This window comes from Microtus oregoni, unplaced genomic scaffold, assembly GCF_018167655.1.
Source record: "Microtus oregoni isolate MIOR12 unplaced genomic scaffold, Mior012 000050F_003, whole genome shotgun sequence".
Classification (NCBI taxonomy): domain Eukaryota; kingdom Metazoa; phylum Chordata; class Mammalia; order Rodentia; family Cricetidae; genus Microtus; species Microtus oregoni.
Genome location: NW_024543227.1, coordinates 688,761 through 711,498, shown reverse-complemented (window position 1 = coordinate 711,498; position 22,738 = coordinate 688,761). Strand labels below are relative to the sequence as shown.

The following is a 22,738-nucleotide window of genomic DNA, read 5'->3' as shown; positions in this document are numbered from 1 at the left end:
CTTCAAAAAATTTTTTCTCTGTGAGGTTCAACATAATTTTTATATGCTGAGGCCTTTGGCTCATTTAAACTTAAGTTTTGTACATGGAGATGAATATGGATCTATTTTCATTCTTCTACATGTTGGTGTCTAATGAGGCCAGCATTATTAGTTAAAATGCTTCCTTTTTCCATTTTCCTATCTGTAAGGCAGACTTAAAACTTAAGAGGAGGATAGCTTGCAAACTTTTGGTTGGATGTCCAATGGTTAAAGCTCTAGTTATAATAGTCTTATGAGGGACCTTGAGCCAATAGATAAAATTCTTACAAAAAAAACAGTTTTCAATAGAAAGCTTAAGCAAGCTGCCTAACAGATACTCAAGCAGGTAAAATATAAATCAAAAGGTAAAGTATGCAATAATCAACAAATACAGTATATTAATTATAATTCAGCTATGGCAAGTGTGTATATTAAGTACAAACTTATTCTACAACAGTTTTATAAAAAAATGCTGTTTGTGGCTAAACCTTCCCAGTTTTGCCAGTTAAGATATTAAACTCTTAATTTAAAACAGTAGCCTGTCTGATACAAAAGGACAGGATAAAAGCTGAAAAATTGTTTGACAGAATATTGACTATGATCAGTGTTTCTTATACTAAACAATAGATTCATTGATAATTTTAAGACTGATTCCTGGACAATTGTCTTTGCTCAATTCAAAGGCAAAAACAATAATCTTTTCCCAGATCATTGCTACAATTCACACAACTGTATTTTGCTAATGTTATAGCAAAAAATCCCTTAAAGGATTTTATGCTAATTTTTAGCACATTTCCCCAAATTTATTTTTGTTTTTATGCTTATATCAAATACAAAAACATTCATAATATTATAGAATATTATACACTCACTAGGAATGTTGATAAAGATATTTGTTTATTCATTCACTTGGAGTTCTTAAGTAAAACAGTATAATAGAAAATAAGTTAGAAAAGACTGTATATTCCAAAATCCTAAAAGTGATCACTTAGGGGCAGTATAAAAATACACAGAGCATTGCTATCATGAAAGTTAACTAAACCGAGGCACTTGTGTGAGCCCCCATGCTCACATTCTCACTCAGGCTTCCCCCAACGCCTCAGCCACACCCCCTCCCACTACTCCCGCCCCACTCCAGGCCATGTGGGCTAGAAGTTACTTTCTCATACAATCCATTGGGTGTCCACAGTATTGGGGTGGTAGTCCGAGGCCAGCCTGAGACCCTTCCTGTGTACACACAGGACTCACAGACTCCCACTGTCCCACACAAGTCATCTGACTGTGACCTTGTCCAGCTCTTCCCTCTCAATAAGAGAACCAACTACAGAAGCCTGAAAGGTCTGTCAGCTATGAGGAATAGGTTCACAGCAGAGGTCTAAGTGTCACGGTTAGGCCACAGGAGATATCCATTTCAGGACCCTAAGAATATTTTATTAACAATTAACAAGTTTTCCTCTTTTTATGTGTGGTATTAGGGCAAGAACAGGTCTACGGGACTTCCTTCTAAGGGGCAAAAAACCCCAGTCAAGAACAGCGAAGCTCACGGTCTCTGCCACCAGGTGGCGTCATAGAGCAGTCCACAAGAACCTGGATGGGTGGTGGCAGCCACTCTACCTATCTCCTCCCTCCTCCTGGCTCCACAGCTGTCAACAGCTGACCCAGAAGAGATGAGGTAGGGCAGGAGGGAGTTTTCTTAGCCCTGGCAAGACAGAATGAAGACCCAAACGCCTTTCTTCTCCTTCTCTTTTAATCTCTTTTAATACCTAGATATAAAGATCCCAGAACCGACCACAGTAACAACAGCTGCATGTTGGCAGGTCCCTTCCAGGGCTGTCCTGAGCACCTGCCACGTGCCCAGCTCGCAGGCCCCGTTCTAGGAGGAGCTGGGGCTAGGGACTGCCTTCAGCCCACAGCCTCTCAGAACTCTGTTGGAAATGTGTGGTCCCAGTGGAGGAGGTCTTCACTTGAACCAAGATGAGGGTTATTACTTGTGGAGAAACTTCATTTTATTGCCCAGACCCTTTAGGAACTTATTGACTCCGCTGTGTTCTCCGCTGGGCAAGGTTTCGAGGTATTCCTGGGCTCGGACCTCAAACAGACCTTTGGCATCCTGCCTGCGTAGTTCCCGCTCCTGGATGAAGCCACGGAAAGTCTGGGTCTCCATGAAGACCTGCAGGAAGCGGCGCAGGCTCTTGGAGGAGACAGCTTTTCTGAAGGCCTCTCGCTGCAGGCTCCTCTCCTCGTCCGAGGTCAGGAACGAGGAATAGTGGCCCACAATCTCCACGAAGAATCGGACAAAGGCTTCAGACGCCACCGCATTCAAGGGGCTGAACTCAGGGCCATGCACGCAGTCCAGTGGGCCTCCATCCTAGTCACAGGCCAGGTCATTCCTCTGCTCCAGAATGTGTTCCAGGGCTACCTGAAGCTTCCGGGGCAGAATGGAATCCTCGTCCTCCATCTGTCTGAGGAACCGATCATTGATGAGATGCACCACAAGGACCTCTTCCAGTGGCAGCTCCCTGAGCAGCGGCAGTGAGCTGGAGAGCAGCCCGATGAGGAAGGGCGTGGGTGAGCACACTATGTCAATCGTGGCGGGTGGCAGCACTGGGATGTAGGTGTGCTGCCAGCTGAAGGGGTAGATGAGCGCCACCACGGCATGGCAGCACTTGGACAGCGTGCTGAGTTTGTCCGCAATGAAGATGACCCTCCTTTCCAGGAACAGGGAGGCAAAATCACTGATGAGGTGCCAGACGCTGAGGGAGGAGAACAGAGACTCAAAATCCACGTGCTCCAGCCGGGAGTCCAGGGGCCAACACAGCTCAATCACAACAGTCCCCGAGCTTGGCAGGAAGTTCTTGACAACGATGATTTTGCCCAGGACTGGGAAAGGGGCTTCCATGATGCTCCTCATGAGGGGCTGCACCAGAGCAGGGGAAATGCCTCTTCTCTTTTCCACCTCATCCAAGAACTTTGAAAAGAGGCTGAAACATCCCAGATGGCTCACAATGCAATAAACTTCAGGAAGCCTCTTCCCTTTGCCTCCAGGCAGCAATCTTTGGCAATAACCGAACCTTCTGCTCCCGTCTTCTCCAGTTAAGACAAATGAGAATGTTTCACTGGTAAACTCCTGGATGGAAGCCCAGTCCTTGGCGTCAGGAAAGCAGAACTGGGGCATTGCCTTCAGCTGGTCCTCAGCCTCCCTTATGAACTTGAATGACTTTTCTAACTTCAGAGGAAACTGCTGGGTGAGTTCTGGCACATAGGCAGCCCCTGCCTGCTTCTTGTGCAAAGACACGACCACAAAGTACTCGAAGAGTTGCCTCTACTGGTACTCGCTGAGATCCCGGTCAAGCGTGGAGTAGCGAGGGGCCTGCTTCAGGCGGGACTTCACATTGACCAGGCGCTGGCTGTGGGCTTTCAGCTTCTCCTCGGTGTCGCTGTCAGACTCGCTGTTCTTGTCTGTCACTTTTCCTGAGTTGCTCTCCGTGGACTGGGATAGCCTCTTCACCCGTTTCTTTCCTCTCCGGGCCTCATAAAAGGCATTGATCCGCAATACCAGCCTGGGGATCTTTTTCTTCTTCCTGCCATTCTGTAGGTCTCCAAGGTTAAAGAAAGTGTCATCCGGGTTGCTAGCTGTTTAGGGGGGGGGCTGGCTCTCACTGGGGACCCAGCTCCCTCCCGACTCAGCTTCTGGGTGTCCAGCAGTTTGAAGTTTCTTCTCTCTGAATTTTGCCTGAAAAATGCAGACTTGGACAAGGATTGCTTGGTGAAAGTGTCCGGGATGGAAGAGGTGGGAGATCCAGGGAAAGTCAAGACACACTTCTTGCCCAGGCAGCGGCCATGTAGCTCGATGTCCTCATACGGATTTTCCTTCATAGGTGGATCTAGAATGTCTTCGTAGACGTTCTCCGATAAAGTGCATGTGAGTCCCAGCTTGGTCTGTGCGTACCAGTCCACCCTGCTGCTCTCAGAGGAGGACTGCAGTAGGTCTTCAAACTCATAGGACTTCCTGTGGTCAGCACTGGGTCTCTGCTTCCCAGTCCACAGTCTTCTATTCACAGAAGTAGGAGGCGGGGAGGAGGGTAGCGGTGGGGGAGGGGGAGGTAAAGTGGGCAGGGGAGGCAGGTTTCTCTTCTCTTTCCTGAAGCCAATGCCTGAGCTCCCAGGACTGCTGTCCTTGTCCCCTTCTCCTGCATGTTTGAACGTTCTGCGGGGCTTGGGAAGGGGGTTGATGAAAGGCTTCGGGGACACTGCCTGGAGCCCGGGTATACACTCTCCTGGCCTTTACACTTCTCTGAAGCCTCAGCCCCTGGCTCCTTGTCCTCCAAGGGGTGGGCCCTGCGGCCAGCTGCAAAAGCACCCCCACTTCCAGGACTCTCGGGAATGTGCTGGTCCTCTTCTGCTTTGTCAGGCAGACAGTGTGGGGAATAACAAGTCCCCAGCAACTGGGGGTTCAAACCAGCAGAGCCATCCTTCAAGGCCTTCTCCAGTCTCCTGACCTGTTTGAGCGCGGAGAGGTGGTCACTCTGAAAACGCAAGTCACTGGGCTTCAGCTCGACACCTCGGCGCTGGCTGGGCTCCGGCTGCCCATCACTCTGCCTCAGGCCTGGCCACCGGTCTGTGTCCTGACACGTGGTCTTTGCTGTCCTTCTGCTGTCATTTTCCAAGCTCTCTGTTTCAAGCCTCAACCCATTCTTTGTTCTGGTGACCTCGCTGCCTCTCCGCTCTACCCCGCAGGGTGGCAAGTAGTTCTCTTGGCCCTCCGTTGGCCTGGCAGGCTCAGGAGTAGGTGGCTCCTTCTTGCCTTCCCACTTGGATATCTTGTCCTTTATGCTGAGGGGCTCGGTCTCGGGTGGATGGCCCAGGCTTCTGGACGCTGCCAGGCTGCTTCTTCGAGGGCCTGCTGGCCTCTTTAGCACCGAGGTCTGCAGCCGGGCCATTGATGATCATACTGGAGCCGAGCATGTCCACTCTTGCCTCCAGCATGAGGTTGTGGGGGTTCCTTGGGGAGCTCCTTCCCAAGGGCAGTGCTGGATTAGACTCTCGAGAAGGAACAGATCTCCCAAGTGGCCGCCTTCCAAGAACTTCCCCAGCCTTTGAACCCTCTGCCTTGATCCTCCCCGCAGGCGGGTTCCTGGGCGCATATTGCTGATGCCCATGGCGGCGGCAGGGGGGGGGGCCTGGGGCGCCAAGGCCTGCTGCCCTCAGCGCCTTGGTCCACATGGCCTCCCCCGCTGCCACTAGCTCCTTGGGTCCCTTGCGGGCGTGCCTTTTATGCTAAATTTTACAAATGGCTCTTCCAATGGAAGAACTGCATATAGGGCTAATAAAAAAAATTGTGGAGCATAACAAGGGTCCTTCAAAGCAAATCATAAAAGTTGTAAGCAGATCCTGATGCAAACGGATCTGACATGATAAAACCAAGCTGACCTTTGCTAGGGCAAGGTGGAAAAAGCCCTTACAATGCATTATGAAAAAACCCGACCTATATATATTTGGGGTCGATGATATGTTTATGCTTTTTTCACAGAAAGAAAATAAAATCTGGACCTGGATGATGTTGAGGCTGCAGATGCCCCACAGAGGTCTTCCAGAGGCAACTGGGGAGAGGTCCTTGGTCCGGCCTTTCCTGCCCCCAAGGAGAGGAGTGCCTGATAACAGAACCTGCTGCTCCACTCTGCAGGGTGTCATACTGCCTCTAGAGAGTCAGGGAGACCCGGCTGAGATAAGTGCCAGGATGTGCTCCAGATAGCTGAATCCAGCTCACCTCACTCAGAAATCCCACCTGCCCTGGAGCACAAATGCTAAACTGCTTCTGCAGCTTGAATTCTGGTTTGCTTTGGAGCTAAGGTGCAGACTAAACAATTGTTTTAATCTTTGGGACACAAAACTCATTTTAATTTAAAATATTAACCCTTCTTCACTAAAGAAGGGTGAAGATTGGGGTTCCTGTCACTGTTGCTCAGAGACTGGAACTGGGTGCTGGAAACTGAAGTCAGGTCCTCTGCAATAGCAAAAGGCACTCTTAACTTTTGAGATGTCTCTCTAGTCCTGTGTAGATCATTTGTTCATTCTCGATTGACTTTTGTATCCTGCGATATACGATTGTCTATATTTATATTTGTGCATGGGGAGGTCTGCTTGTCCCAAAATAAGACAGAAAGACAGGGCATTGAAGGGGATATGAGAGGGAACACACAGCCCCTCACCCTGTAATCATTTTTACATTTTCCTGACATTCAAGAGACCTCAAGCCAACTGATAGAGCCAAAATTACCTGCAGATATGATGCAACTATTCCTAAAGACATCCCAAATAATGTTTAAAAATAACAACAAATAAACTAGAGTCTGAAGATAGGGTTCATTCTTTAATATCACTGGATGTCTTCCAGAGGATCCAGGGTTGATACCCAACCCTACCCGATGGTTCACAACTGTCTGTAACTCCAGTTCCGAGAGATCTCATAAAGTCTGGTACTGTCTGTGGGCATTAGGTACTCACGTGGTGCACAGACTTCCCTGTGGAAAAGCATTCAAAAGCAGAAAATAAAAAACGCAGTTATGCTTTCTTAGGGGCAGAATACTTGTAGCCTTGAGATGGATGATGATAGCACTCTATTCTATCGCCTAAGTCACATAATCACCTTACAATTTAATTTACTGAAAGAAACTTTAAAAGGAATAAGCACATTTAAAAGCATTGCTTTTTAGTTTCATTTTTTACTTTTTAATAACCTATTGAATATTTTTTTCCTAATGGAAAAATAGAACCCATTTAAAGAGTAAAAATATTCTTATAGTTAATTTAAAAACCTGAATATAGGCTTTAATGTAATTTAATCTTGAAATTTTCTGAATTACATTCTTTCAGCAATGTAACTTTAGAGCCATAAAAATCCTCCCATTTCTCCCTCTCCCACTGTACCTCCCTCCCTGCCCACCTCACATACCCTTTGCAATGACACCTAATCTCAAGTCTCTCTCCAGTCCACTCTCAGGCCATCATGCAGGAGCCATCCTTATTCTGTGTGAGCTTCTATCCACAGGATTAATAAGCTCACAACCTTTGCTTCATCCTGGCTGTTTCTGAAATTCTTTACTGCATCCTAGATTCATCTTTACCAGGGTCAAGGTCATCAAAGCGACAGGGTTATCCTCAGGCTGCTGGTCACTGTGCTGGGCTGTACCTCCCTACCACTTATGGGGAGTCCCAGAAAAACTCGGTGAAGCACAAATGTCTGCTTCACTGAAGTGTCTTTGAGTCTTTGCTAAAGGTGTCCCCTCACACATGTGTGACTCTTCTGTCCCCTTCATATTCTTTTCTGTCTTATTGTCATTTCCAATCAGGCACACTGTCTACATTTCCAAAAGGTTTATAAGGAGTTTGGAAGTCAGGTGTTCATCCTCCGAGTTTGTTCCTTTATAAGGTTGTTTCAAGCTGGGGTTCTCCATATTCACTGTGAATTTCAGGATAAGCCCATTAGTTTATGAAAAGTCTGTTAGAGTTCTGTTGGTATTGCACTGGATCTATAGGACTATATGAGGAGAACAGACACCTGTATCTTCCATTGCATGAAGATGATTGTAGCGTGAGTTCTAATTGGTCTTAATAATAAAATCTGGAGTCAGATATTAAGTAGTTGGAGCTATAAGATCAGAACAGCAGAGCAGCCAGACACTAGTTCTTTCCCCGAAAAAATCCTCAGACCAAATGGAGCATCCTGTCTCTACAAGACCTCAGACTGACTGCCTGGATCTCCTATCTCCTCCCACCTTATATTCCTCTCTTTTTCCAGCCACATTCCTTTCATTCTCCATCTCCCTCGTGCTGGGATTAAAGGTGTGTGACACCAAAGCACTTTGATGAAAGATGTGAGTCACCACTGCCTGACTCTGTTTCTCTTTTAGACTGGATCAATCTAATGTAGCCCAGGATGGCCTTAACCCACAGAGTTCTGTTTCTTTTTTTTTTTTTAATTTATTTATTTATTAAGGATTTCTGCCTCGTCCCCACAACCGCTTCCCATTTCCCTCCCCCTCCCCCGAACAAGTCCCCCCCCCCCTCATCTGCTCGAAGAGCAATCAGGGTTCCCTGACCTGTGGGAAGCCCATGGACTGCCCACCTCTATCCAGGTCTCATAAGGTGAGCATTCAAACTGCCTAGGCTCCCACAAAGCCAGTACGTGCAGTAGGATCAAAAACCCACTGCAATTGTTCTTGAATTCTCAGTATTCCTCATTGTCCGCTATGTTCAGCTAGTCCAGATTTATCCCATGCTTTTTCAGACCTAGGCCAGCTGGCCTTGGTGAGATCCCAATAGAACATCCCCATTGTCTTAGTGTGTGGGTGCACCCCTCGTGGTCCTGAGTTCCTTGCTCGTGCTCCGTCTCCTTCTGCTCCTGATTTGGACCTTGAGATTTCTGTCCGGTGCTCCCGTGTGGGTCTCTGTCTCTGTCTCCTTTCATCGCCTGATGAAGGTTAATATTCCTGAGGATGCCTATGTGTTTGTCTTTGGATTCACCTTATTTAGCTTCTCTAGGAACATGAATTATAGGCTCAATGTCCTTTATTTATGGCTAGAAACCAAATATGAGTGAGAAACCAAATATGTTAAGAAACAGAGTTCTGTTTCTTAAGTGTTGGGAAAGGTGAGTTCCAACACTGCCTGTCTTCTGTGGCTAACTAGTGGCTATCTGCACACACTGATTCTCAGGCAAGCTTTATTGTCATGGAAGAAACAAAATATCACCACAGTCGATGAATCTATACATCTTTACTCTCAGCAATGAGTTGTCCCATTCAGTGTCTAGGCACTACAGAGAAGTGGGCAGAGTTTTCCTAATTATTTCATATTTCCTGATGCTATCTCCAGTGACAGGGATTTTAAATTACAGCTTCCACACATTCATTTCACTGTGGTCAGCTGTCTGTGTTAAATTTAGACAGAGTTATTGATGAATCTTTTAGGTTAAAATATTTAATTACATTCTCTATGATGAAAATGTCTTTGATGCTAACATATATTTGCTGTGTTCAAAATTCAGTACTTTGAAGTTGCAAGTGAATTATGAGAACAGAAACAAATGTCCAACACCCAGTTTGGGGGAAAATTTCTAAGGCAGCCACAGGTCAAAGGTTTGCCCCAATGGCATCTTTGGAATCATAGAGATAGTCCTTTACCTCCCAGCTAGCTCCATCAGGGAGGTGCTGAGATCACGGTGGAGAGAAAGAAGGGGATACATGTGAAGAGTTAGGTATGTATGTGTAACTCCAGAAAGGTTTGTATTATGAAGAATACTTAGGTAATTATTTTCAAAATATCTAATATTATTTTCCCCAACACAAAAAGGAAAAGGTTAGTACTCGTGTGTTTTCCCTCTTGTTTTCCCATCCAGTCATGCAGATTTTAGCAGTGTTGCTGTGGACTTGTACAGAGGGGTGTTTTATGTATGGTTCTTTCCATGTTTATTATAACCATGACGCCTGCTAAGTGTTGCTCTGATGCCTACTTCCCTGTGCAGTTACTAGTATACAAGCATTGCTTGTCTTTGAGTAATGTTTCCCTTTTATCTTTTGTTTATTAATGGATTTACTCATGCGTTTGTGTCTACTCAGAAACACCCATTTCTTAAAGGAGTACTCCTTTGTCATCATTATATACTGTGATGCTTAAATTATCCCATAACATGCCCGTGGGAGTACATTCAAGTGGACCTGCTCTTCATTTGTTATCTGTCTAGAATTCTGGATTATCTGACCACCCCTGGGAAGAAAGCCAAAAGCAAATGCTTCTTGTCAGTGATACTTTGTGTCCTCTGCCTATCAATGTCAGGTCTCTTCTATGAGAAGAACAGCAGGACTGCAGAGAGAACACGCAGAATGTTGACAAGAAGCTGACATGAGCCCTTGTTTCCAGTATGTGAGTCATCATTGCCACCAATGTGAGTGTGTGTGTGTGTGTGTGTGTGTGTGTGTGTGTGTGTGTGTGATGTGTACATGGGTGTGTATAAAGGGTCTGTGAAATGAACAAAGAAGAGGAAGATGTCACTGCACATCTTTGACTTGACTGGATGCAGACAGACTACTCCATCCTTATATTCAGTACAGTAGAGTGACAAGATCATGTGGGACTCACCAGGTCAGTCATTTCCTTTTCTCTTCCCATCTGTGTGACCAGCAGCTGGTCTGTGATGCCTTGTAGGAACACATCCTGTTGAGCAGTTCGCAGCAAAGAGCAGCACACTGTAAAACAATGGCATTCATAGACTCCCCAGATGACTGAACCCTGTAGGGGTCCCTTTAAATGACCAGGACTGAAATGGAAGCAATCCCCATCAGACCATTTCCCCGAATGGGCCATGCATGACTGCATCACATTTGGAGGGATTGCTTATTAAGATGGTAGAAATCTGGATCCACAACAGACACTGAATCATGCTTATTAAAATGGTAGATATCTGGGTCCACAGCAGACACTGATTCAAACCCTAGGAAGTGAGTGTGGCATAGCCACTTCTTTCTGATGGCTGTCCATGTTAAAACGTATTGCTAGTGTGTTTGATATTCTGTCTTCCAGGATATGAAGTCACAGACTGCTTAAGTCCATACCATGTTCTCTTGTTACTGACTTAAATACCACTGTGTTGCATGGCATATCAAATAGACAAATCAATTCCTTCGTGTACGTTTATCCAGATATTCACATAGTGGCCTCTTTAGTGAACACCTTGTTCCTGCACTGTGAAGACTAGCACGGGTCCTTGTATATCGTGTTAGATAGGTAAACTGTCAGTAAGCAGAAGAAATCAGTAATCACAGCAATTCCGTGTATTATTGGCGCTTTAAAGATCATAAAGGGGACAGGAAATAGTTGTGATGGGGATTGTCGTATGTGATGTTACCCCCAAAGGTTTCAGAAGTTAGCATGTGATCTGAGTCCTGAATGGCAAATAGAAGCAAGACCATGCACAAACCAAGTTGTGGGCGTGCTTGCTTCCATGGAGAACAGTGGATCTAAGAGCAGAGAACAAGGCTAGTTGCCAGAACCTTGAAGACAACGTGGACACTGCTTGGGGATAGGACAGAAAGGAAAATGTTGTCATTGTCAGCTGTGTATGACATTTGGATTATATGATCTGTGTGGAAGGTGAGTTATGAAATTGTCATGATATGTTTCCTTTTGGTAGAAGGTGACTTGGCACTGCACAGAGAAAGGCCTGGGGAGGGCGGGATGAGGTAGTGTGTGGAGACAGTGGAGATGGTTCCGAAGACAGGGGAGGGATGGAGGTATGAAAGAGGGATGAAGCCATGCTGCAGTGATCAGCAGGAGAGCTGCCCTGTGCAGCCTTGTCTGGGAGAGGGCCGATAGCAATGGATGCGCTGTGCATTTTCCCTGTGGAGAAATTGCTCTAACATCTCTGGATTTGTCTGACCACATGGAGACACGGTGCTTCCATTTACTGACATCAGTTATTCCACGTGTATTGACACAGGATAGTTTGAATACCCAAACTAGTCATTGTAAAACTTAACAATTTGATAACGAGTTGCTGATGAATAATTTTCAGATGTAAAGTTTTCTAAGTACAGCTAACTGTAGCATAATTTCCAACAGAATAAGAATCTAACATTTGTCTCTTAAAAAGTGAACCCAAAATTCAGTGTATTTTTGAAAATGGCTGTTCTACAGCATGTACTGCTCTTGGCAGGTTTACAGATGAAGGAAGTGAGTAGGTTTTAGGCAGAGTTGAAGTGAAATCAGTCTCTAAATTCTGCAGCAACTGTTTGTCCCTATTTCTCCAGAAGAAGACTGCCTTTAGAAATGCTTATTTTTGACAGCAGGGAATGGAGCAAACATTCACAAGACAGAGGCAGTTGGATGTCTGAGTTCAAGGCCAGCCTGTAATTCCAATTGCATATATCAACATTAGTCTGTCACATATGCAGGAACTTGTGACTGGTATTTAAAGCAGGTATTATCACTAAAGACCCCCAAATTAGCACATGAGCAGTGTGATGCTCTCAATTCACAGAGTGGGAAGCACAGCTCAGAGCAGAGGGTCTCACTCTGTTTTCTCCTCACAGAAATTCCCAGCCTGTGTTTGGAGAATGGGTCCAGGACATCCTGGCTCAGGGAACCAAAGTTGCTGGGGCTAGGAAGGTCCCACATCTCTCTGACTCTAGAAAAGTGGTTCAACCTGTGACTTGACCCCTTCAGCAAACGTCTATCTCCAAAACTATTTCCATTGTGATTCTTACCTGTAACAACTTTACAGCGATGATGAAGCAACAGAAATAATTTTCTGGTTGGGATCACCACGCATGAGGGACTGTATTAAGAGTCACGTCACAGCATAGGAAGGCTGAGAACCATTGCTGTACAGACATCCAAACGCAGAATCCGGCTTCTCAGATATCTCTGGGATCCCTTCATCATTGTCCCCATACTCCTAGGGAGGCACAGCCCCACATCAGGACACATACACTCACATCTCCGTGCAAGGGAAATCCTGTTCTTCTTTCTCCGTCATTTCTATTTCCACACACTATGCTATATTTCCAAATTTTCTTTTTTTATGTCTTCAGTACTGAGCTTAAGGATGTGTCTGATTCTTTGACCAACCTTTTTCCTGTTTTGTGATTCTTCTGCAGGGTCTGGGTCATTGGCTGTGCACACACATCCACAGACAGTACAACAACAGCCTCTAGTCCCTTGTTGCTGACCTTTGGGAAGCTGGGCATGTAAGGTAGGTTTGCTGGCAGGAGACATGCTCTCAGGAACAGGATGTCCTTGCCAGAGGCTGGACTCGAGGATGCTACAGCACTTAGATCTGCCCAGCATCTGACGGCCCTGTCCCAAGCTCTTCACAAATGTGGTGGGAGCACATTTGGGGATTTTTAAAAGTGGTCCCTAGACACTGCTATTGCTCCCCTGGCTGTGCACACATTCCCAGCTATATTCTTGATTTCTCTGGTAGCTGTTCAATGAGAATGCTATACCATGAAAAGAAATCACTGGTGAATTTAAAAAGCCACAGTATGGGGACTGGCGACATAGCTCTCGTGGCAGAATGATTGCCTAGAATGGAAATTGCTCTGTGTTCTTTGACCCTCTGGGCATGTTCACCCTCACCTGTAATACCAGCACTCAAGACGTAGAGGCAGGAGGAAAGAGACAAGAGAGTCATTACTGTTTATGAGAGTATGGCTCCCAGCCCCCATGGCAGATAGCTCACAACTGCCTTTAACTCTAGCCCCATCAGGAGTCAATGCCTCTGCCAATCATGTGCATACCACAGACAGACAGACAGACATAATTAAAAGTATAACTAAAATCTAAACAAGAAAAAAAAAGAAGCATCAACTCCAGGTCATTGACCAAGGGGAAAACACAGTGGAATTTAAAATATGAACATTATAAAGGCTAACGGAATCTAACAGTCTACAGTCTGGCAGGGGAGATGACTCAGTGGTTCAGAGTGCATTCTATTGTTGCTGAGGATCCAAGGTAGTTTCCAGCATCCATTTCCAACATCCTTGAAGGACCATACCTCAGCTCCAGGAAGGTATGACCTCTCCTGACCTTTGGAGGCGCCGGAATTCATGTGTACATACACATAGGAATATACACAACGTAATTATTATTAAGTTATGTATATTTTAAAATTATGTACAAATTAAAATAATTGTTGTGAAACAATGAAGAAAAATGGTCAAATGCCAGGCAGTAATGAGAACAGTTTTCATCAGCGTTAGGTGGCAAATGCGTGCACTTTCAGCTATTTGAACACTGGGGTTACACGATCATTACTGCTAAGAAGTTTCAGAACAGCCTTAATAGCACAGAGAGGCCCTGCCTCAAAATGAAAACCAAACAAAAACCAGAAATATCTCAGAAAATGTGAAATTTCTTAGGAAAACAATCTTAGAGTACATGGTTTTTCAAGAGATGTGGATCATTATAAAATAAATTTTTGCAGGGAAATCAATGATAAAATTACTTATTTCGTGGGAATTCAACAATATACATGTAGAAATGGAATGAAAATGTTACTGGGCCGAGAAGAAAACAGTAGCATTAAGAATGTGTTTACATTAAAATGAATACTTGAGCTGGGGCAGTGTGGTAAGCTGGGAGGACCAGCAGCACTCTGAAGGCTGAGGGAGGAAGGGGAAGAGTCCCAGGCTGGGCTGGGCTGCTCTGAGACTCTGCACTAAACACACAAAATAATTAGCAGGACTATTATCGTTCCATTCACTGTGGGAAAGTTTCAGCTTAGTTCTGTCATGGGAAACCATCCTCTTTTCACTGGATGTTAGGCAGAGCCCTGTGTGTCCGTGGCAGACACATTAAAGATTACCATCCCCTAAATGGGGAAGTGACTTCCTCACCACCACATACAGCAAGGCGCACAGAAAATGGCGGCTGGCACTCTACTCAGATAGCTCACTCTCTGGAGATTTCCCTGCAGACAGCCCTGTGCCTTAGGGGTAGGAATAAGCCCGGCGACAGACACAGATTTCCTTATGGTAGTACATGTGCTTTCCGGTGGTGTTTCAAATTTCGTATCCAGGAAGTAAAGTACTTTAAAGTGTAAACTGAGAAAAATGCTTGTGCTCGGGTGGTAAAAGTGGGGCTGGGGAGACAGCTAAATCAATAAATTGCTGGCCTTGTGGGCATGAGGCCCTGAGTGTCATTCACAGAGAGCATCATCAAGAAAATGAAGTTAAACTACAGCAGGAAAAGTAGTAGGTGTGGTGGGACTTGCTTGTGTGTGAAGGTGGAGGCAAGCCTATCCCTGGAGTGTGCTGCCCAGCCAACCCAGCCTGCCTTGCGTGTTCCAGGCCAGTGAGAAACCTTGTCTAAGAAAAACTTCAGGGGGATGGCGCCTGAGGTACAACACCGGAGGCTGCCTTCTGTCCCCTGACCACATGCATGTATGCATACAATTGCAGAAGCACACACATATGCACACGGGCACACAACCACACACTGGATAAACGATGTTTATACCTTCTGTACTTTAGAAGTAGTCATTGTGTTCCATTTCTGGGCAATGAAGTAGAAGGACAAATGGAATCTACTCTCATGCTCTGTGCATGCCTGTGTGCATATGTGTGTGTGTGTTTGCACACAGAGCTCCACCATCTCTATCTAATGAGGCTGCTTTATGTTAGCCTTAGACTGGGATTGGTCTCCAATCTCTGGTTTACATTTGATATACCTAAGATGTCAAGGTTTATGTACCAGGAAAATATACTGAAGTGAAAAAACACTGCTTTATCTCCAGAGGTAAGTTCCCTTCAAGTCCAGGTCACAGCCAATGTTCCCTCCCACCCAAACATAGACGCCACTGGGCCCAAGACTCTCACTGATGTAGTCCCCATTATGGCCAGGAGGTGGCATTCAAACTACATGCCTACATTTATTTTCTTTAAAGGGGCTGATGTTTTATGGAATAGCAATGCGTTTTCAGTGTGTTTGGAAACTTGATACAATACTAGAGCAGTTCCATTTATGGATTGCAGCAACTGTAGTGCTCCACAACTCACTTCATCCTCCCTGAGTGTAAAGTGGGCAGTGCACAAGGGATACAGAGTGGTGCTCTGTAGAGAATATGAATGTGATGGTCACCTTGAATCCCCTGACACTGGAATGGATGGATTTCCTAGACTTTCCATCTCCTCTCCAGAGGCACCAGATGAACACAGATGCCATCTTTAAAGGATTCCTCTAGCCATACTGGGACAAATGGAGCATGGAAATAGAGAACAGCAATAGAGGAAAACAGTTTGGGAAAATGGGTGTTGAGCCATACTGATATCGGTCAGCACATGAGTAAAGAACTATGGAGATAAGTAAGCAGTATACTACACACCAGGTCATCATTGAAGAGGACCAGGAGAATTATAACACATAGCCTATCACAGCAGTAAGTGATTAACTAACTTTCACACATATATATCCAGGGACATATTTGCACAAGCATGAGTATATACACAACACACACTAACAAATGTCAATGTAAACACACAGCTCTCACCTCGAAGGAAGAAGAGAGTTCATTCTGGAGTCAAATATCTGTGAGTAAACATGAGTGAGACAGGTTTATGTTAGTACAAATTACATGTCACAATGTGGAAACAGTTTCATGAAGTATTTATAATCACAGAATGAAGAAACTATAGACTCTCCTTAAGTACATGGGTGATAATATTAAGTAGACTGTTATGGTAAAGCAGAGAAACCTCAGCTACAGGCACTAGCTGCTATGTGATGAAAAGCAGTCCTTTGACTGGTAGAAACTTAAAGCTTTGATAAGGAGACATATTCTGATATTTTAAATGTCAGGTCCAACGTCATCTGTTAATGACAAGGTGTTAAGTAAGTCCAGCACAGGGGGCCCAAGGAGTGGCTACTCATGGGCTCAAAAGAACACAAAGGAAATTGTAATTAGGCCCTGGGACTGCGACTTCCACCATCTCCATATCACTGCAGGTCTAAGAGTCAATCAACCAGGCTTTGCAGACCAGCCTCTGCCAAGGAATTCCTGTACACACACACACACACACACACACACACACACACACACACACACACGACACCTCTCATTCTCACTCTCCTAGCTCCCTGGTGTTTACTGAGAGCTCAAGGGGTACAATCACGTTAAAACAGTTTCATCTCTGACCACACACAGGATAGTGAGAGCTACTAAATTATGTATGTCTTTTGCGTGTGATATCTGTGACGATGGCCATGGACTTGTCTCTGGGATATTTCTCTCATTTGTTTCTGACTGTCAATAATAACCTGCAAACGCTGATAAGGAAAGGGGGAGAAACTGCATTACACATCAAATGAAGTTCCCATCACGGAATAATCCATGCTTTCAACAAAAAAAGATTATATCAGACTTAAGAGTTCCATATGTCTTCCCAGGGCATATGCCTTTGAGGTTAGGTTATGCAGGGCCTCTCATTTAATAAATTATTTTCCTATGATTGTGGTCACATTGAGAAAACTACTTTGCATTCATCTGCAATTATTAATCGGCTTTTATACTTTCTTGTAATTTTCCTTCAATCCATATTTTGCTTTGTGACTGAAATATAAGTATGAAAGATTAGCATTCTCCTAATGAATTTTACACATAACATTACTGCATGTTTTAAAATTGTTTTATTCCACTTTAGTTTTAGTTCTTTCTTAAACGTTAAGATTATAACTCTAGATTTCTAATAATTCGTTCCTGGATGGTATGTGTTTACTTCTTTTTACGTGTTCAAGATAACATTTTAATGCCTTTGTTTCAGATATATGTCTTGAAAAAAGCAATCATTTTAGAGTCTATTTCAGTCAGCAATAAGAACATCGGTTATTTTTGGCTTTTGTTTTGTGTTTGGTAAGTTATGTCCATTTACATTTTTTACATTTATTTGTCTGCCTATTTTGTGTGTCTGGCAAGGCCATACATGATCTACAGTGTACTTGTAGAGGTCAGAGGACAACTTGCAGGAGTCATTTCTCTGCTTCCACAATGTGGGTCCTTGGGATCCAACTGAAGTCATCAGAAGCAGTACTCGGGCTTCTATTACACTTTAATACGATCTACATATAAGGTGAGTCACACAGTATACCTTTTTGTCCAACATATTTACTTGTAAACTTTCATTGCAATGAGTCATTGAACTTGTTCATGGCCTCTAGTTTCTGGTACACTATCATCATGGGACCCTCAACAAAACTCCTCTAGGATATCCTGCAGTCACCCCAAGTAACAGAGATTCTGCAGGTATTGTTCCCCAGGACCAGTCAATTCCAGCATTCCAGTTGGCCTTAGATGGTGTAGATGTTAGGATGGGCCAAGCCAAGAACCCCAATATGGACCTGGGTGGTAGCTGAGCTGATCAGCTGCCTGCCTAAGGATAGGGCCGAAGCCAGCTCACCTATGCCCATGGCACCAGGCCCAGTTTTCCAATGCCCATGGTGAGGTGTGGGACTAACTCTCCTGTGAAAGTCAGGGCCAGCTCTTGACACAATGTCCACCAAAGGGCAGAACCAGCTCACTCTGGCCCTTGGATATCATCATTCATGGCTCTTAAGGCCCCCTGTAGTAACATGGGCCACAAACATCAGCACATACCCTAGCTCTGGTAGGACCATAGACCCAACATGATCCTGGCAGCAACTCGTCCTTGATGTCACCATTTCCCGGGTGGTTTCACAGACCACACAGATCAGGATGGCACCAGCTGCAGCAAAGCCTTTGGACACCAACGTGGCCTCAGGTGGTGACCCACACTTCAGGCATCCGCATGGCCTTCATTGGTAACAGGAATCAGGAAGACAAAGACCCTGGCTACTGCTGGGTCACAGATATGGCCCTGGTCAGCAGCTCAGGCATGCACAACACCAGGTTGGCAGCTCGGGTCTCTCAGATCATTGTCACTCCAATGGCAACACAGCGCTCAGATCCCAACAAGGCCAGAGGACACAGCCCAGACTCCAGGCTCCTGTGTGCCCTTTGGTGGCAGCATGGACCATGGATGTTAACATAGACCCGAGCTGCAATAAGACCAGAGACCCAGAAATGACCTTTGGTAGCAACCTCGGTCCTGTTGACACCATGACCATGAATGACAAGAAGACCACCCCCTCAGCCTTTTCCTTACCACCTTCTATTCCCCCTCTTTTCACAGCACATGAACTATCCCGCTACTCTTTCTCTCCTGTTTCTCCACCACACATTTTGCTCATTGTAATGGAAGCCTTGTAGCTCTGGGCAGGCCTCTGGTTGTCTACCAGCCAGACCAGGCTTTGAGGACTCTGGCTGGTCTGTGATTGGCTAGCACCTTCTGGACCTGGATGCCATAAGGCAGAGTGGAGATGTCTTTCTGCCAGACAATGAGTACAATTAAAAACATATATGTGTAGTGTAAACATTTCAGCTCAAATGTAAAGGGATCCTGGCCGTCCAGATGCAAGGAATACCACAAAGTCAGTATAAGCTTAGCAGCTTACAGATCTGCTTCAGGGAAAGCTTTCCTCAAAGTAACAGCTCTGCTCCATCAGGAAAGTTGTTACAGCTTTGGTCAAATGACAATTAACATATCAAGAAACTGAGAAATATTTTTCCAAGTTATTGTCCTATTTCCCATGGCTACCAGCAGTCAGTATGATAGTTTCATCCCCCACAACCTTGCCAGGTCTTCATATTATTATTTCTGTATATTTTGTGGGGGTGTCAAGAGTCCCCTAGAGTCACCTGTCTCTCTTCCCTAAGTGTTAAGGATGTTGATGCTGTATGTTTCTCTTAGTGGAGCATCTACTCACCCTTCTGGACAACTTTTATTTCATGAATTGTGTATTTTCTTAGTGACTCTTTTTTAGGCTTTCTGTATTCTGGAAACAATAAGGCTGTCATCTAATACACAATTTCCTACATTCATTTTTTTCCCAGGCAGGGAAAATAACTTTTATATCACAGTTTACATTTTTCACTTTATGGAAGTCCTAACAGTCCAGTTCTTTTCATAAAAGGGGTTTGTTATATCTATGAATTTTATCTATAATTCTATCAATTGCTTTCTGTTACAAGATTCATGCTTAGGTTGTATTTTGGATTAATTACCTTTTAGATTTGCTTTCACTATTTACTGGGTATCTGCCTATATGTTTGTGTGTGCCGTATGCACATTTGAATGCAGATGCTTGCTGAGACCAGAAAAGACTGTCAGCTCCCCTGGATCTGGAGTTATAGGTATCTCTGGGCCACCATATGGGGACTGTAAGCTGAAGTCAGGTCCTCTGCAATAGCCAAAGGCACTCTTAACCTCAGAGATGTCTCTCTAGTCCTATGTAGATCATTTGTTAATTTTGGTTGACTTTTGTATCCAGTGATAAACAACTTGTCTATATTTATATTTGTCCATGAGGATGTCCACTTGTCCCATAATAAGACAGAAAAACAGGGCATTGAAGGGGATATGAGAGGGGAATACACAGCCCCTCACCCTGTGATCATTTTTTTTTTTTTTTTGATTTTCGAGACAGGGTTTCTTCATAGCTTTTTAGTTCCTGTTCTGGAACTAGCTCTTGTAGACCAGGCTGGCCTCGAACTCACAGACATCCGCCAGCCTCTGCCTGCCAAGTGTTGGTATTAAAGGCGTGAGCCAACACTGCCCGGCCCTGTGATCATTTTTACATTTTTCTAACTGACATTCAAGAAGCCTCCACCCAAATGATAGAGTCAAAATTACCCACAGATATAATGCAAGTAGTACTTAAGACATCTCAAAGAAAGTTTAAAAATAACAACAAATAAACTAGGGTCCGAAGATAGGGGTCATTCTTTAATATCACTGGATGTCTTCCAGAGGATCCAGGGTTGATACCCAGCACCTACCTGATGATTCACAACTGTCTGTACTCCAGTTTGAGAGATTTCAAACTCTGGTGCCCTCTGTGAGCAATAGGTATTCACTCAGATGGTGCACAGACTTCCTTGTGAAAAACATTAAAAAATTAATTAATTATGCTTACTTAGGACCAGAATGTTGGCAGAATCACATATTCACCTTACAATTTAATTTACTAAAAGTTTTTTAAAAGGGATAAGAACATTTAAAAGCATTTTTATTTTTTACTTTTAATAACCTATTGTATATTTTCTTCAAGTGGAAAAACAGAACCATTTCAAAGACTCAAAGCATGAAATTTTAAAACAATGTAATAATGTAACAATGTAACTCTGAGAACCATAAAAATCTTCACATTTCTCACTCTCCTGCCCTCCTCACACACCCTAATCTCAAGTCTCTCTAGTCCTCACTCAGGCCTTCATTCCTGAGCCATCCCTATACTATGTGAGCTTCTTCCATAGCATGAATAAGCTCACAAGCTTTGCTTCATTCTGGCTTTTCCTGAAATTCTTTTCTGCAGCCTAATCATAGATCCAGCTTTACCAAGGTCATGGTCATCAAAGGAACAGGGTTATCCTTAGGCAGCTGATCACGATGCTGGGCTGTACCTCCTATAACCACCTACAATCCCAGAAAAACTCGGTGACCAGCATACGCCTGCTTCACTGAAGTGTCTTTGTGTCTTTGCTAAAGGTGTCCCCTACACATGTGTGACTCTTCTGTCCCCTTCATATTCTTTTCTGTCTTCTTGTAATTACCAATGAGGCACACTGTCTTCATTTCTCTATGTTTATAAGGAGTTTGGGAGTCAGGTGTTCATCCTCCAAGTTTGTTCCTTTTCAAGGTTGTCAATGTCAGGTCTCTTCTATGAGAAGAACAACAAGACTGTAGAGAGTACACACAGAAGGTTGACAAGAAGCTGACATGAGCCCTTGTTTCCAGTATGTGAGTCATCAGTGTCACCAGTGTGTGAGTGTGTGTGTGTGTGTGTTTGTGTGTGTGTGTGTGTGTGTGTGTGTGTGTGTCTGTATAGGAAGGGTCTGTGAGATGAACAAAGAAGAGGAAGATGTCACTGCACATCTTTGACTTGACTGGATGCAGACAGACTACTCCATCCCTATATTCAGTACAGTAGAGTGCATGAGCGTTCTCATCTGCCTTCCTCCCCTCTCCATGAGCTTTCTCTACTCCTTCTCTGCCTTCTAGTAGAACAGGGGAGAAAACAGTGAACTTTCCATGCAGAACCAACTCCTGGAGAAGAACCAAAAGTGGTGTGGTCTGTTCAGCCTGTTACCTGAGCAACAGTGACAAGATCATGTGGGACTCACCAGGTCAGTCATTTCCTTTTCTCTTCCCATCCGTGTGACCAGCAGCTGGTCTGTGATGCCTTGTAGGAACACATCCTGTTGAGCAGGTAGCAGCAAGAGCAGCACACTGTGGAACAATGACATTCATAGACTCCCCAGATGACAGAAGTCTGCATGGGTTCCTTTAAATGACCAGGACTGAAATGGACGCCATCCCCATCAGACCATTTCCCCGAAAGGGCCATGCATTACTGCATCACATTTGCAGGGAGTGCTTATTAAAATGGTAGATATCTGTGTCCACGACAGACACTAAATCATGCTTATTAAAATGTTAGATATCTGGGTCCACAACAGACACTGAATCAATACCTGAGAAGTGGGGTGTGGCATAGCCACTTCTTTCTGATGGCTGTCCAGACTGAGAAGCTTCTGTAAAGCAAAGGACACTGTCGCTAAGACACAAAGGCAACCCACTAACTGGGAGAAGATCTTCACCAACCCCGCAACTGACAAAGGTCTGATCTCCAAAATATATAAAGATCTCAAGAAACTAGACCGTAAAAGGCTAACCAACCCAATTATAAAATGGGGCATTGAGCTGAACAGAGAATTCTCAACAGAAGAACTTCAAATGGCCAAAAGACACTTAAGGTCATGCTCAACTTCCTTAGTGATCAGGGAAATGCAAATCAAGACAACTTTAAGATACCATCTTATACCTGTCAGAATGGCTAAAATAAAAAACACCAATGATAGCCTTTGTTGGAGAGGTTGTGGAGAAAGGGGTACACTCATCCATTGCTGGTGGGAATGCAAACTTGTGCAACCACTATGGAAGTCAGTGTTTCGGTTTCTCAGGAAATTCGGGATCAACTTACCCCTGGACCCAGCAATACCACTCTTGGGAATATACCCAAGAGAGGCCTTATCATACAACAAAAGTATATGCTCTACGATGTTCATAGCAGCATTGTTTGTGATAGCCAG

The 22,738-nt window shown here is 44.5% G+C and overlaps 1 protein-coding gene and 1 long non-coding RNA gene across 6 annotated transcripts; one reads left to right on the top strand and one right to left on the bottom strand.

Moving 5' to 3' along the window:
- Window positions 1-891: 891 nt before the first annotated feature.
- On the bottom strand, window positions 892-5,526 carry LOC121436765 (DENN domain-containing protein 2A-like). Its single transcript, XM_041636751.1, is given in 4 exon segments — window positions 892-3,655; window positions 3,658-4,271; window positions 4,274-4,860; window positions 4,862-5,526. Coding segments are annotated over 4 exon segments (3,234 nt in total). The 5' UTR covers window positions 5,242-5,526; the 3' UTR covers window positions 892-2,002.
- A 4,064-nt stretch (window positions 5,527-9,590) lies between these two features.
- LOC121436809 lies at window positions 9,591-21,871 on the top strand. Of its 5 annotated transcripts, none has more exons than XR_005972823.1 (4): window positions 9,591-9,935; window positions 12,672-12,766; window positions 17,334-17,639; window positions 21,651-21,871. It is a non-coding gene; the product is annotated as an uncharacterized LOC121436809 (long non-coding RNA). The 5 variants fall into 5 exon arrangements; XR_005972824.1 differs by having other exon boundaries at window positions 9,591-9,939; XR_005972821.1 differs by having other exon boundaries at window positions 9,906-9,961.
- The last annotated feature ends 867 nt before the right edge of the window (window positions 21,872-22,738 follow it).